The sequence below is a fragment of the Rhincodon typus genome, chromosome 34, assembly GCF_021869965.1.
Source record: "Rhincodon typus isolate 14 chromosome 34, sRhiTyp1.1, whole genome shotgun sequence".
Taxonomy (NCBI): Eukaryota; Metazoa; Chordata; class Chondrichthyes; order Orectolobiformes; family Rhincodontidae; genus Rhincodon; species Rhincodon typus.
The window spans coordinates 5186758-5204238 of NC_063365.1; the positions used below are offsets into that span (position 1 = coordinate 5186758).

Sequence of the window (17481 nt, forward strand, 5' to 3'; positions counted from 1 at the left end):
CCTCCACCACCATAACTACCACCAACAGAATTAGCAACTGCCCTATCATGGGATTGGTCCTGGTTCTGCTTAGCTTGTGCAGGTCCCCCATCCTCCAGAACCAATCCCAATATGCAGGAATTCAAAACTCTCCCTCTTTCACCATCTCTCTTGGCACACATTCATCTGCACTATCCTTCTGTACTCACGAGCATGTGGTGCCGGGAGTCATCCAGAGATCAGAATTATTGTAAGGCAAAACCTGATACCAGCCACATAAAGCTATTATGACATGTATGTCTTAAAGAAGGAGAGAGGGACCCAGAGAGATTTAGGGAGGAAGTTCCAAATAATAACAGATTTGTACCTAGAGCTATGTGCTTATGGATTATGAAGTGACATCCCAATGCTGACATGAGTATTCTGTAGCGTAAGTTGGTGCTCAACACAAAAAAAACTGGGTAACAAGCTCCTTAACAGCCTAAGTCAGTATCAGTGTTGAAGACCCAGCTTTCAGCATGTTCAAATGACCCATTTAGTTCGTTGTGATGCATCCTTCCATTTTAACTAACGTTGCTGTTTGTTTTGTGTGCACTTTATTTGTTCAAGCCATTGGATAAATATATGTGCGGTAGCAATTTTCACTCAAATGACGAGCACATAATCTTTGCTGACACTTCAGTACAGTATTGAAGGGCAGCTGATTCCACAGAATCAGCACCATGTCAGAGGAGCTATCTTTCAGACAGGATGTTAAACCAATTCCTGTGGATGTAAAAGATTCTATAGTGATATTTAAAAAAGAGCAGGACAGTACCTCAAGTGACCTGTTAACGTCATTCCCTCCATCACTACCAGGCAGATTATCTGCACAAATAAGCTGCTGGATGGGTCAGTGTCAGACTGACCAGTGCATAGTTGCTGATTGAGTTAATGGGAGCTTTCGGAGTCCAACTGAGGTGACATTACTATTCTCCAATCTCCATACCATCTCCATCCTAATGCAACACCAACATTAAACCCCTAACAAGTAGTACATGTATTAAAGCAACATAATTAATTGGCTATGCAGCTCTTTCGACATCTACAGATGTAAAAGGCACTAAACAAAAGAAAGTTTTTACTTTTGCAAAGCACAAAGCAGATTCTAAGTTCATGGTGTTACAATCCTGTCATGGCCTACATCCACCACTTTTGGTCCTGATTGGTGCCCAGTCTACCTCAGATTACCCTGGAAGGGAATGGTGCTCAAAATTTAGACAACAGGTGAAGCTGGCTGTCTCACACTGTTATTCTATAGTAGATCCATGAGTTGTTTTACTCCACTAATAGAATGCAGCTGTCAAGCCAAAAAGATCTTATTGACCGCACAAGTGAATAAAGTGATGTATGAGTTGTAGTGCCAGGTATGCAAGCAAAAAAGTCCCAACGACTGGTAGACCATATCAAACAGCATATCCCATTGACCGTTCACAGCAGACCACATATCAGTTGTACACAACTACAACCACCATGCACAATCGTGCTTGCAAGCCTTAGAAAGGTATATCCATCATTAGATGTGATCTACTACTGGAAATCATTTATTAAATAATCCTGACCATGCTAAGAGTTACACTGGAAACCAATTTAAGATCATCAGTCAGGCTCACAATGTGATATATTTGCATGTGCAAGAAGCTACATGTATAAATAAACAGGGTCCTGTTTTATGGAGGTAAAATTAATTTGTACCATACATTACACCTTTTTCATGAAAAAAAGGATGATGGATACAACTGATGTTAACTGCATTCCAAACACTGACCAATCAGAATGTACCTGCCTGCTCTGAGAATTAAGATTGATGGTTAATGCTGCATCTCCATACCAATGATGGTCCAACCAATCAGCACCCTCGTTTCACATTGTAAAAAAATGGTGCCCTTTTTCCCAGGTCTGTTTCTTGCATCCTAGTTCTGATGAGTGTAAGGTGAAAAGCTTTGATTCCTTTTAGTAATGCTTAACTTGTGTCAACTGTTTAATGAATTCCCTTGCGTTTGACTTTGTATTGGGCATATCAGATAACTTAATGAATTTCTATAATCCCACACAATGCCTGCTTACTTTCTAATTAAACTGCCACTCAGCCAGCCTCATCATTGTGACTTCTAATGGAAATATTAGAATCATTATAATAGATCACAACTGATTTATACCTACATTCAAAGGGTTTAAATCAAATTGATCTTTAAAATGTTGGGTTGAATTTTCACCATAATTACATAGCTGATAATCTGGTGAAGAGGACCTTTGTTATTTGTTATTTACATAAATGATCTGGATGTGAATGTACAAGGCATGATTAGTAAGTTCGTGGATGATGCAAAATTAGGAGGTATTGCTGATAGCGAAGAAGGTTATCAAAAATTACACAGGGATCTTGAACAGATGGGGAAGTGGGCTGAGGATTGGCAAATGCAGTTCAATATAGATAAGTGTGAGGTGTTACAGTTTGGAAAGTCAAACTAAGGTAGGACTTATACAGTAAATGGTAAGGTCCTAAGGAGTGTTGTGGAACAGAGGGACCTAGGAGTACAAGTACATAGTTCGTTGAAAGCAGCGCCACAGGTGGACAGGATGGTGAAGAAGGCATTTAGCATGCTGGCCTTCATTGGTCGAGGCATTAAATATAGGAGTTGGGATGTTATGTTACAGTTGTATATGTAGTTATTGAGGCCGCACTTTCAAGGATGTTGCCAGGACTAGTAGGCCTGAGTTATAGGGAGAGTTTAGCCAGCATAGGACTTTGGAATGTAGGAGAATGAGGGGTGATCTTATTGAGGTGTACAAAATCATGAGGGACATAGATAGGATGAATGTATAAAGTCTTTTGCCCAGAGATGGGGAATGGAAAACTAAAGGGCATAGGTTTAAGGTGAGAGGGGATAGATTTAAGAAGGACCTGAGGGGCAACTTCTTCATGCAGAGAGTGGTGCATATATGGAATGGGCTGCCAGAGAAAGTGCTTGAGGCAGGTACAATAGAAACATTAAAAAAAAAGTTTGGATAGGTACATGTTTGGAAAGGGTTTAAAGGGATATGGACCAAATGCAGGAACTAGCTGAGTTGGCACCATGGTCAGCATGGACCATTTTGGGCCGAAGGGCCTGTTTTCATGATGTATTACTCTATGACTATGACTGTTGCCTAACTGGAAAATCCAACGAATCATTTTACTGTTGATTTCAATGAATAAGACAAGGGGATGAATGATCTGCTCAATAAAGTGAATGACCAACAATGACAATCAAAATGACCTTCCTGGAGGTTCTGAAAATTGTTCGGACTATGGAACTCTGATTAAATCATGCGTTTAAAAAGAACAAAGTGAGTACTGACCCTAGATACTTTCAGCATATGAGACAAAGGCTGGGTGGCACTTGTGGTAATGACTTAACAGCCAGCAGAGTTCATTCAAAAGAATCTGTACTATCTGCAGGAAACAATGATCATAATTGAAACCACAGTAACCTCACCCAATAACAGCGGGATTATAAATGCAGTGGATGAAGGGTAGTTGTACAATATAAAGTAATAGGCTTAAAATCAATCCTCATTGCTCAGAGCAGTGACTGGGTGATTTCTCCTTTAATCGTCATCATTATTTTGGCCACTTGTAGTGGTGTCACTGTATACAACCCACAATGACACAGTTTTCCCTGTAGGGACATGCTGTTTGCTTCCAAGAGATTTGAAAAGAATCTGAAGGAACAGGTGGCTTCTTCAATAGCTGTCCCGACTGTTGCTACTCATTACCCATTTGTGAACTATTTCAGTATAAATAAATTTGGTTTTCCTTTTTAGTTCGTGCCTAGCTCATAGCAAATAATTGGACACAAGCTACAACATCTGCAAGATTTTAAAAGAAACCTCTGCTTTTAGACTGCAATGGCTGAAATTTATTTCAAATGGCTGTTGGGCTGAATTGCTGAAGGTGAAATGATGTCTGAAAAGCCCAAATCAATAACCCTTGCTTCTTCCTTTGAAAAGGGAATTGAGTGAGGGGCTTGGATAAGGGTAGTATTTATGTGACCTTGTCTTTATTTGAATTGGCAGCAAGATTTTTCTTTAATTACATGGACCATTTCTTTCTCTTTGCTTTGTGGGAAATGTCTTAGCTAGTCAATTGTTTGAGTCTAGTTCACCACTTTGACTGATCTGTGACCTTACTCCAACCACTTCCATTTTTTCCTTACCCTTTTGATGGACCTCCATGTTGTCAAAACTAGGCTTCAGTCTCTCCAGATCTGCAAGCACCCTATATGTTGTATGGCATCAATCCATTGCCAACAAGATACTGGACCATGCAGGCCACTAGTTTAAATTTTAACTTGCAGCAGACATCTATCCTGCTGCTTTGTTCCATCCTTTGTATTTTCTGCTGAGGACAGGGGATGACTGGACATGCTTCCATGTTACTACACAATGGCTAGTTCTACACAAATTTACAATTTGCATCTGATTTCCCCCTTTAAAATAAAACTTCTGGACATTATAGATGTTCTGATGTACCTCAAAACTTCACTTGTGTCATAGGGAATTCCCTGAGTCTTTGCTGGACATTGAACTGTTGAGGAATACAATACCAGTACTTAGAAAAAAGGGTGACTTCTCATGGCTACGAAATGGTGACCATATTGAAATAGTGTGTTGGATTTTCTATTTTTTGTTAAGAAAAGTATGAGTAATTTTATGGGAGACTCCAATTGGGGCTCCTTCAGAAATGAGGAGCAAACTTTAAATCTAAAAGGTCCCTCATAGTGCAGAATAATCAGGTGAAGCCCTCCCGTTCCACAGCAGCAGTTTGAGTATTCTGTGATTTAACAAACAAAGCAAGTGTAATGAAAGAAAAATCTTTCTCAAACAGTGGCTAATTAGGGTGTGGAATGCACTGCCTGGAAATTGGTGAAGGCAGGTTCAATTGAGGCATTGAAGAGAGCATTGAATATTTGTTTTGGATTATAATGGTGTGCAGGGATATGGAGAAAAGGCAGGAGATTGGCACTAAGGTTTAGAGCAGGCAAGATGGGCCGAGAAGCCCTCTGCACTATAATAATTTTGCGATTCTGTGAAATGTCCTGTGATCTATGCATATAACTGAAGTTCTTCATCCCTGGGATGAAGCTAATTAATTTTTATTTCTTTGCTCTATGATGCCTTCACAAGTGTGACACCCAGAACTGGTTTCAATACTCCAGTTAAGACCTACCAGTGTTTTGTACAACTTTAACATAACTTCCTTGTCTTAATATTCTATGGCACTATTAATGAAGCAGACAGCATTCTAGGATTTATTAACCACCTTCTCAATCTGCCTTCCACCATCAATGATTATTGCACATATACACTCAGGTCTCTTCTGGTTACCTCCCCATGTTCTGTTAACCACATTGAATCTTCACATTTCTCTGCAAAAAAAATCACCTGCTACTGGTCTCTCCACTCCACCAACCTTTATGTCCTTTTTGAAGTTCTGTGTGATCCTCCTTACAGCTTACAACACTTCCAAATTTTGTATCATCTGCAATCACCGTCAGTATTCGAACCACCATTCATATCTAATAAATGTTCCCTCTAACTCTTTCTGCCTTACACAATCTGGAGAAGATGGGAATCTATGGGGTTAATAGTAACACCCAACAGGGAAGGAGTTAAAAATTAAACATTGTAATGTGTCCCTAAGCCTCTGCTTGTGCATCTGTTGTCATGGTTATAGCAACGGGTTGCATGGCCTGTTTGCATGTATCTTCAAGGTAGAATTCATTATAATTTTTAAATAGGGTTTCTCGAGTACAGTTGAGAGCTGAAATTAAATTCATTGTTCCAAGGGCTCAGGAAACCTAGCTGCTAAATGATGGTGGAAGCTACAGAAGGTAAGAGCCAAATCTTGTGGAAATTGGAAATTAAAAACAAAGTGCTGCAGATGCTCAACAGATTGGTGCAAAGTCTACGGAAGAGTTTGCACTTTGAGTCAAATGTGATTTTGTTTCAGCACTTCCTTTTAAATTGCATAAGGTTTTTTTTTGAAAGCTGTGAGTCAGGCTGAGCCAAGTGTTTCTCCACAGCCTCTTAAGCCATGTGCACATTGCAATATCTCCTTTCTGCTGTGATCTGCAGTTTGTTTTTATTTCCCACCCTATTCTGATCCTGAGCTTCAACCCTGTAATCTGCCAAACCTCCTAACCCATTGGCATTCTCTGTCTCTCCCCTGCTGTGAATTTTTGGCCAATTCTACAGCCTTCTTCCAAGATTGCAAACTTTCCCAATTGCCAGAAACCATCCAGAATAATCTGACTAGTTGCTGGTGGGAAATTGAATAAATACTTTTATTTTCCAAAATTATACCTTCATAAACAGTTCACATTTGGTATCATATTAATGTTTATTACACTTATATATTACACTTCAGCTTCTTTCCCAACAGTACATGAGCTACCTCATAGACTTACAATTACAGGTTAAATTTGTAACTCATGTCAACAAGTCATGTCAAGTATTCTTTGATGCATATTGTTTGAGGGTGCCAGCAGCTAGGAAAACAGATAAAGGAAGTGGGACATAAAAGTGCAACAGCTCAATACAGTGAGGTGCCTCACTAACTTACATCTTTGTTGCAAAAAAAATCCTTATTGAGTTTACATGACTACCTCACATGACAGTTCAAAGTCAATGTTACATAAAGGAGAAACAAGATTAGTTTCTTTCAATACAATATGTGGCAATCTGAGTGTCTCACTTCACATCAAATGACACCTTAAGTCTACAAAATTTATTCCATGTCAAACAGCCCAAGGGGTTTTACAGTGTTTGGCAGGAGGGCATTAGATAATGACCTTTCCCCATTGCACCTTTGCCCCAAGCTTTAGTGCATCTTTCAACATCACGTCTGGGATCCTGTTATGATTACAACACTTGGTAATTGACCACTCTTTGCACTGGAAAACTAACAGGTTTCCTACAGATCAAAGGTGTCCGTATTTTAAATTGTTGGCCCTCTAGTTAAGATTGATGCTTGTTGAAATAACTCAACAGAGGCCGGTATTCCATCACCACGTCACCCTTTATTTACACGTGGAGAGTCCTTGACACTGATCCAGCTCCCTCAGAGCCAGCTCTCAGAGTGAACAGAACCTTTCAGACTCCTGTTTATATCTGTCAGCCAGGGCTCCCTGATTGGACCAGATTAACAGCCCCAATCTGGGAACTCATTTTCAATGAGGCCCACCTGGCAGACCTCGTTACAAACACGACACTTATTTTGGCGTATGTCCCTCAGATCAGCCTGTAGAGCACAGAGTCTTATGTTACAAATCTGCTCAGGATGTACCTTGACAAAAACTATGATGGGGTCCTGAGTATCCCCAAGGTTCTCCCATTCCCTATCATCAAACATTTGGCCTGACGTTTGATAATCCACACACATTATTGCATCGGTGACAATGCTGCTCATTGTACCATCTCAGAAATGGGTATTCAACTTCAAACACTGAACACCAAAAACTATTCATGTGAACCATGCTAGAAAGAGATAGTATGTTGATGCTTTTCATCTTGCACTCATCAGGATTACAATGCAAGTAAACCACTTTAGAATGGAGATAACAATTTACACAGCAGGAGGAGGTGGTGCTGATTATTTGGATTATGGTTGGCACAACAAATGGAGACCCTGTTGCAAACAATGTGCATGAATGTAAAATACATAATAATAATAATACATGCACATATTATTGAATCCAACTGAGTGCTGTACATGACTTGGCCTAGATATCTACAATTTGTTTCTAGGAATCTAGGATTTTACACCCTTGTGATAGTATGGCCCACTGTCTAATTATGGGCTTACTGATTGAGCATTAGAATCTCTTTTACTTTAGTGACGCTACTTCAAAGAATTTTGAACATATATACAAACATGTAAATCAAGGAGTAGGCCATTGAGCCACTCTAACCTCCTCAGTCATTCAATAAGATCATGGCTGATCTGATTGTAATCCCAAATCTACATTCCTGCCTAGTATTGATAACCTTTCAACCCTGTGCTTAACAAGAAGCTATCTCCCTCTGCTTACTTTTTTCAGGGTGAGTGTTCCAAAGACTCGTGACTGTCTGAGAGAAAATGATTTTTTCTAATCTCTGTTTTAAATGGGTGACTCCTGATTTTTAAATAGTGATCCTTAGCCACTCTAGCATGGGCTAAGATGTTTCAGGGTTGCTCTAAGTCGGGCTGTGAGTCTGCAGAAGGGGAGGGATCCAGCAGCTGGGTCTGTTGTATGATGGATATACACCAGGTGCAAAGAGCTATAGATTCTCAGTGCCTCATATGCTTGTGACACACATTAGCTGAGTCAGCAACAGAGATATATTTATCACTTAATAAGACTCTAGGGTCAGTTTTCTTCATAAAACGTTCAGTGGCAATGATGGATGTGAATGTTAGAAATGGTCTGGATCTTCATGGCTGTCATGAAATATGTGCTCACCATGGCTTTTATGGCCAATGTAGACACAACCTCATTCAGAGAAAGAGAGTATGCCATCTTTGGTATTTTCATAAGGCTTCCCTAGATTTCTTTGCTTATGTTCCTCCACTCCACTGCAGAAAGGTTCAGAAACTACTGCAGGAGTATAGTACAAGAGCTGCTGGAAGAGCCTCTTGGCAAGTGATTGAACTGCTGGCTTGCTTTTCAGTTGTGATAATATCACAGCCAAGCCTAATTTATTTTGTTCTCCCCTGGCATGCACTGTCTAGCAAGAGGTGCTTAACTACCTTCAAAAATGGGACTTCTTCCTGACTACTGCCTGTTGCTTAATGATTTGTAAAGACCTTAAGCAGTTTATGACTGCCATCCTAAAGAGTTGTTTATGCTGATAAGGTTCTTAATAGGTTAATTGCAAGGGTGTATCGATACATTAAAGGGGAGGCTAGACAAACATATGAGGTAAAAGAGAATAAAGGGTTACAATGATAAATTTAGATCTTTTCGTGGAATGTGAATGTCACTGTCAAGACGTTGCATGTCCCTAATTGCCCCTGAACTGAATGACTTTCCAGGTCATTTCAGAGGGCAGTTAAGAGTCAACTACATTGTTGCAGCCTGGAGACCCATGGAGGCCAGACCAAGCAAGGATGGCAGATTTCCTTCCCTATAGGACATTAGTAAATCAGATGGGCTTTTTAAAAAAAGCAGTCAATGTTAGCCAATATGGTCACCATCACTGACACTAGATTAACATTCCAGATTTAATCGAATCCAAATTGCAATGGGTGCCATGGTGGGATTGTGCACCTATGTCCCTTGAGTAGTAGCCAGTCCAGTGACATTGCCATTAAACCAACATTTCCCCCAGGAATAGTGATTGGTCGAGCAGGTTGACCTGTCACTTTGAGGTAGCATAGGATGACAAATAGCTCACAAAGCAAGAAACTTATTCCTTCTGGAGAGGGACAGAGGAGAGAAATTTTTCGTAAAAAGAGGGGGATAAAAAAAAAGCTGTAGCTTAACCTTTTTTAATAAAGATGTGAATTTACTATTGTGAGCAGTTCCCATATTGAAAGAGCAATTTGTTATGGATCTGTCTGCAAACAGTGGATTAACTAGGTAAGGGCTCTGCGACAGAATGGCAATAACCTACTTCTTGGCCACCTGCTCTGGTGCTGCATCATAACAAGTTGATCCTAAAATATTTTTATCCTAACCTTGTTGTGTGCTGTTGTTACCCTTTTTCCCATCTTTGGCCCCTTCACTAACAGAAGCAAATTCAGAAAATTCAGAAATCAAGATCTGGAAGATAAAGCTAGTTTCAGTGATGGTGACCGTATCATTATCATTACCAACTATCAACTTATCATTTAGTTCACAAATCTGCCATCCTTACCTGGTCTGGCCTACATATTACTTCAGAACCATAGCAATGTGGTTGACTCATGAAGGAATAAACTACATATGTCAGAAGTTAAGTCTACTGTCCCCGGGTTCTGTTTGGAAAAATAACTAATACTTCAAACCTTTGCTCACTATCAATTTTTTTTTGTTTATCCTATCAAATTTCTTTCAAATTGGCCTGCTGTGTTTTTAATCTATTGTCATTTTGATTTTTTTTAGGTTTTGATATTCACATCTGCTTCTTGTCATTTCAGGTAAGCCCAGGTAGTAAGGCAGCCCAAGCGAACATCAGCCAGGGAGATACTATCGTGGCCATAGACGGGGTCAGCACAGAGGGCATGACTCACCTGGACTGCCAGAATAAGATCAAGTCAGCCACCTACTCCCTGAACCTGACCCTCCAGAAGTGAGTGCAGATTTGTTCGTGTGACATGAATTGATGTGAGGGGTGGAGAATGAGATTACAATGCATTGTTAGTAATCTTATTCACATGAGATGTCACTTTGTGAAGCTGAAGCCTCCTGTCTGGATATAAGACTCCATCTACCTTGTTTTGGTTTGAATGAATTGGGGAAGAGAGTGAGGGAGTGAGTGGGTAGGGGGGTACAGGGCAGGCAGAGATTGTCTGCGCTGCCTGTAGTTACAGAATTAGTACTATTTACTGGTTATGTCTTTCATTGCAAAGTATCCTGATGGACTGTTGGGTTAACCTACTGTAAAAATTATGATTTTTTAAAAAATTACCTTGCATGGAATTAATTTTTATTTTCAAGTTTATGGATCAAATAATAAGCCGGCACAGCCTTGAATCCTTTCAACATGTTTAAAATGTGTATATTACTCTAGTCGCAAATGAATCTTGATGAAAAGAGAGACATGTTACTGAAGGTTTCATCTTACACACATCAGGACAAACACAAGAATACCAAATTTTAAATGATCACGACGATTTATGTGGTAAAGGACGCTGAGTAGTTGCCAAATCAGCTCTGACTGACTGAGCGAAAGCCTTGAGGAACTATACGTTCCCTAAGCTCCCAGGTAATTCAAAAGGATTCAAGGCTTGAATATATTACTTTTTCCACATAAAGGATCCCTGTGTGTGATCGTGTGCCAGTTTTAGCAAGGGTGAATGAATCATTTTGTAAGATTGATAATCTTAAATTGGGATTCTGGATTGTTCAGCAACTATTGTCCAATTAGGGAATTACACTTGGCAGTGGATTTTCAGTTTTGGGTCTTGCAAGCCTGGATTGGTTGTGCAAGTGCTTCCAGCAAGTATGTAAAGGTGTAGTTTTTTTTTGAAAAAAGCAATGTTTATTTTACATATAGTCTTTCATGACTTCAAATGCCCCAAATCACTTCACAGTCAGTTAAGTCCTTTACAAATATAGTCACAGTTGTAATGTAAGAACAATAGCAGCCAAATTGTGCACAATAATCTCCCTCAAACAGAACACGATAATGATCAGACAATCTGTTTCAGTGACTTTGGCTGAAACATGAAATTGGCTGAGGCATTACTTCTCTTCTAAAATACTGTGGAAATGTTCACATCTGCATGAGTTTAATCTGTAATTGAGTGCACCTCTAGCAGCCTGGTTTAGGTAAATCAGGTCTATAGACTGAGACTTGAACCCTTACAGTGTTTGGACTCCAAAGCAAGTTCAGTGCCCAGTGACCCACAGATAGAACTGTTTGTGTACCACCTGAATAGTGCATAGGAGTTGTTAAGTAGTTATGTCCAACTGAAATGGCATGGCTTGCCAGTGTTGCCTGCCACCTTAATCAAGTATCTATTTAGCAATCAGGTATTTGTGGCGCAGTGGTATTGTCTCTACCTCAGGTTCAAATCCCATGCCAGAGCTGTGTTGGAACCAGTTGATTTTTATATTTAAAGAACTATATTTAAAAGCCTATACCATAAAAAAAATAGAAACCATCCAAAAGGGTTAAATAGCCTTTTCAGAAAATGGGATCTTTAACAGTTCCCTTGTGACAATCCCATGGAACAATTAAGTGGTACAGCCATAATTTTTGGAGATGAGATGTTGAAGTAAATGAATCATGAGTGTCCTCACACTGACTGAGCTCCTTCCCTGGAAATAAAAGCTATCATCCAGAATTGAGATTTATCCCGTGCCATTCCTTTATGTGAAGTCAATTTATCTTCACATTCTGGAAGATGCAATGTTAATAGCTATTAACAGTGAGCTTCCTGAGATATAAGGTCTCCTTGTTTTGACAGTCAGTGCTGTCTGGAAAATTACTTCATGTTTTTGCCTGCATTCAATGACTATGAAAGTGTCTTAATTGATCCTGCAGAGCACTTTATCACAAACTATTTCCTATCTTGAGACATAGGGCTGAATCTTTCTATTTTGGCAAAGATTGGGTTGTGTCAAGTTGTTTTGAGAGTTTTTCGCAGTCAGGCCTAATGGGTTCTCACTATACCTTACCAAACTCTCTGCATTAGTTACCTACTGCGTCACTATGCTGTGACTCACATCCAATTCCACCTTACCTTATCACACGCTGTTCCCGAATAACTTACAACTCGGCAGATATCCGGCCAAAGACCACCATCCCTTGTGTCCTTGCCATCTTTAAATACCTCTGTACACCCAGTTGTGCATGGGTATTCCAAAGCTGCTCTGCTCATTGATGGACAGAGTCAGAACATGGTGGAGAAGGGGAAGATGGTACTGTGTTTCTCCAGAGGGACCTGGACATCCTAGTGGATGAGGTGGTCCAGAGCAGAGGTATTCTGTTCTCTGAGGACCAGGAGAGTAAGGCTGTGCCACCAGACCTGAAAGCTTAGTCTGAGGCCACCAACCCAGTCAGTACTAACTCCAGGGTATTGGGGTATAGCCAGCAGTGCAGTGAGAAGGTCAATGTCTGGAATAAGTCCCACAACCTTCTCCCTGCTACCTTACACTGACTCTATCTCTGCTACTGCATCCACCTCCCAGCAAAGCTCATGCTCCACCATGCTCAATATTGCATGCAGCACTACTTATAACAATCATAGAATCCCTACAGTGTGGAAACAGGCCATTTGGCCCAGCAAGTCCACACTGCCCCTCTGAAGAGCATTCCACCTAGACCCATTCCCGTCTCCCTGCATTTCCCATGTCTAACCCAAACATCCCTGGGCACTATGGGCAATTTATCAATGCCAATCCACCTAGCCTGCACATCTTTGGACTATGGGAGGAAACCCACACAGACACAGGGAGAATGTGCAAACTCCACACAGACAGTCACCCGAGGCTGGAATTGAACCCGGGTCCCTCGTGCTGTGAGGCAGCAGTGCTAACCACTGAACCACCGTGCCACCCCTAAAATCTCATGTAGTCCACTTTACTCAAACCCCTGTAAGATTCCACCCATAGTGAAGAATGGCAATTTCATACAATTTCTTCATTATTAAAGATTTCAAAAATGCAGACAGATATTTCCCATTTCGTACCTATTACATCATGTACCAGATTCTCATCACACAGAGCTGAATTTATTAATATTTTTTCCGAATGAAAGGAAAATGAATCATTTACTTTTTCTCATCCACTCCATTCATTTCTATAAACAATTTAAAACATTGCTTTAACCATTTCCAATGTACTGAATGATCTCCTGTTCCTTTGTGTTAGCATTATTGGATTTGTTCATTCCACTTAAAGTTTCTTTTTAAATTCACACACTTTGACCTTCACTTTGCACCTTACACTTTTTTCTCTGTCACTGTTTATATGAATTGTTAGTGAAGAAAATGCCAAGGTCAATATAATTCACCTTCTACCAGCCTGACAGATGTGCATTGCAACAGCATGGAGCTGTGATTTAGTAAGATGACAGAATGCTTTCGAATTTACTGTGTCTTCAAGAACAGGACATGTTATTTTCAGTTCAGTTCATTATTAGGATGTGAATGTCATTGGCAAGATCAACATTTGTCCCTCAGAGCTGCCTTCTTGAGCTGCTGGTGTAAATACTCCCAAAGTGCTTTTAGGGATGGAATTCCAGAAATCTGACTCAGTGACAGTGAAGTAACGGAGATATATTTCCAGGTAAGGATGGTCAGTAGCTTACAGGGGATCTTGCAGGTGATGGTGTTCCCATATATCTGCTGTCCTTGTCCTTCTAGGTGGTGAGGTTTGTGGGTTTGATAGATGGTGTTGAAGGAACCTTGGCAGGTTCTGGCCAAGATAATACAGCTTATCATATGTTACATCAATTAGTCCTTAAAAACAAGCATATCACTCCCTTAAAGGAGGCTTGTACTGCAGTGGTGTTGTTCTGACTTCTGGACCAGAAGGTCTGGTTTCAAGTCTACATGCCACAGAGGCATGCTACAATGTGAGTGAGGAAATAGTTTGTGAATAATTTCCCAACCTTCCCTTTTCCAGTAAAAATATGCCAATTTATAATATCACTTTTCATTATCTAGCCCTTTCATTTGCTTATTGTGATTACTCTCTTCACTGTCCTTTCAGAAACTGCAATATCCCTCTGTGATGACTAGAACTAGATGTGGTACAATCAAACTTAGAAAACTGTATAAAATGCCACCAAGTAGTTTAACTGGTCAGGATGTTCAGATTAGTCATTTTCTCTACACTTTTTCATTTAAGTAATAGACCTTTGTGAAGCATTAGCAGCAGTAAGCACATTTACTACAAGTGTAGGAATATAGGGACAAGAGGAGGTTATTACATCTATTCTACTATTCAATGATCTGTGAGCTAACTCCATTCTCCCACCTTTGCCTTATATCCTTTAATATGTTTGGTGAACAAAAATCTATCAATACTGGGTTTAAAATGTATAGCTGATCTAGCATCAGTTGCTGTTTACAGAAAAGAGTTCCAAACCTCCCTGTTTTGTGTGTGAAATGGTTTCCTAATTTCATTCCTGTAAGGTCTGGTTCTCGCTTTTAAACCTAGTTATGTAATCCCCAACTAACAGAAATAATTTCTCTTTAATTATCCTATCTGTTGCCCTGCATATTTTGGAGACTTTAATCAAATTACCTTTTACGCTTCTCAATTCCAGGGAGTAAACCCAACTCACTTTAATTTCTTCTTGCAATTTCACCTTTGGGGTCCAGATATCATTCACATAAATCTACATGACAATCCCTACAAGGCCAATATATTCTTCCAACTGTACAGTACTCAGAACTACTGAGGTTATGTTCTGACATCGGATGAAGTTTGAAGGAAAGGACTTATATTTGCAGTTTTATAGCTCCAATCACATCACCAGGATATCCTAAAATGTTTTGCAGTCAGTGAAGAACATTTGAAATGTAGCTGATATTGTGATGTAGGGAAATATGGCAGCCAATTTGTGCAGAGCCATCTCCCACAAAACAATATTAGGATAATGACCAAAATATCTGCTTTATGATATTGTTTGGCCAGAATACCAAGAGAACTTTCCCTATCTTTAACATCCATTTGAAAGGGTAGACAGGGGCTCTGGATAGCTTCCCACATGAAAGACAAAAACTCCGGTAGCGTGGAATTCCCTCAGTACTGCACTGTATTGTCTGCCTAGATTTTGTTCTCAAGTTTCTTGAGAGGAACTTTAAAGCACAACCTCCTGACTTCAAGTTGAAAGTGCCTCCCATAGATTGAAATGATTGTTTCTTTTTAAATTGTACTGGTTTCTTAATAAACCAACATTTGACTGAGAAGGAAGCTTTATTCAGGTTTGAGACGAATATTTTTATACTGTTCCTCAGATTCTACTCATTGTAATTCAGCCTGTCATCTCCATGACCAGAACAGTCTGGCTTAAATTAGTAATTATAATCCAGTCAGAAACTGATTTGGTAAAGGATAATTTCTAAGTTGCATACTCAAAGTTGATATGTGTAATTAATGAAGTGAAGGAAGCACTTATAATTGCTTACACTGTATTAACAGGAGTCAGGGAAGCAGAGGCAAGCTCCAAAGAAAGCATAAAAATTAAGACATTGCATTCGTCATGAGTTCCACATGTACCCCTTGTCATATGTTGCAGAACCAATCATTGTCATCGGAAATTGACCAGCACTAGCCATATAAATACAGTGGCTACAAGAGCAAATCAGAGGCTAGGAATCCTTCAATGAGTAACTCATCTCCTGAATCTCCAAAACATGTCCACACGGCTCATGTCAGGAGGGTGATGGAATACTCCCCACTTGCCTGGATGAGTGCAGCTCCAATGACATTCAAGAAACTCAACACCATCCACGACAAAACAGCCCATTTGGTTGGCACAACATCTATAAACACGTACCTTTACTCAATGGCAACAGTGTATACCATCTACAAGATGCACTGCAGAAATTCACCAAAGATCCTTAGACCTTCTAAACCCACAACCATTTCCATGTAGAAGGACAAGGACAGCAGATACATGAGAACACTACCATCATCTGAGTTCCCCTCCAAGCGATTCACCATTTTGATTTGGAAATATATCACTGTTCCTTCAGTGTCATTGAGTCAAGATGCTGGAATTCCCTCCTGAACAGCATTGTGAGTCTACTTACACACAGAGGGTGCAATGGTTCAAGAGCAACTAGGGATGAAATGCAGATCCAATCAGCAATGTCCATATCCCACAAATGAATAAAAAAATTATTCTTTCTGTGCTGAGCCTCGGCACCTTTTCAATTAGCAGTGGAAGAGGATAAACCACTATTAATTTTTAACAAGAAGAGGCACTTGTCTTAACAGCAAGATGTAGTTTATTGTTTGATAGCAATAGGTACAAGTAAGAAAAATATTCTCGTTACCTTAAATTCTCCTGACAGAGCTTAGAAATGGAACATGTAGCAATCTCTTTGAACAGGTTAAGAAAAGAGGCTGTTCAGACAAATTTAAGGAATTCACAGGATTGAGATGCCATTCGGCTCATGTTGTTCCCCACTTTCTTGGATGTGTGCAGCTCCAGCAACACTCAAGAAGCTTGACACCATCCAGTATGAAGCAACCTGCTTGTTTGGCACCAAAACCACCAACATTCACTCCCTCCACCACTGACATTGAAGAGCAGCAGTGTATACCATCTATAAGATGTGCTGCAGAAATTCACCAAGCTCCTGAGAAAGCACTTTCCAAACCCATAACTACTTCCATCCAGAAGGACAAAGGCAGCAGAAACATAGGAACACCATCACCTCCAAGTTTCCCTCCAAACCATGCACCATCCTGACTTGGAAATGTATCATAGTACCTTCAGTGTCACTGGATCAAAATCATCAAACTCACTCCCTAATGGCATTGTGCATGTGCCTACACCATAAGACCAGAAGATATAGGAGCAGAATTAGGCTATTCAGCCCATTGAGTTTGCTCCACCATTCAATCATAGCTGACTCAGCCCTGCTTTACATTGGACTTTCAAGAAACTGCAATCTCATCCTTAATAATGGACTCTAAAATGTTTCCAATGACCAAGATCAGGCTAACTGGCCAAGAGTTTCCTGTCTTCAGCCTCCCCCACTTCATAAACAGGGGTGTTACAATCGCAATTTTCCAGCCCTCAGGGACCCTCCCTGGCTCCAGTGATTCC

The 17481-nt window shown here is 40.1% G+C and overlaps 1 protein-coding gene across 1 annotated transcript in view; it reads left to right on the top strand.

Annotated features, from left to right (window-relative positions):
- LOC109912136 (LIM domain-binding protein 3-like) overlaps positions 1–17481 on the top strand; it is a 102460-nt gene that overhangs the window by 45486 nt on the left and 39493 nt on the right. Inside the window, exon 2 of the mRNA XM_048616437.1 lies at positions 10163–10314. Coding sequence (XP_048472394.1) covers positions 10163–10314 — 152 coding nt within the window. The remainder of the gene's footprint in view (positions 1–10162; positions 10315–17481) is intronic.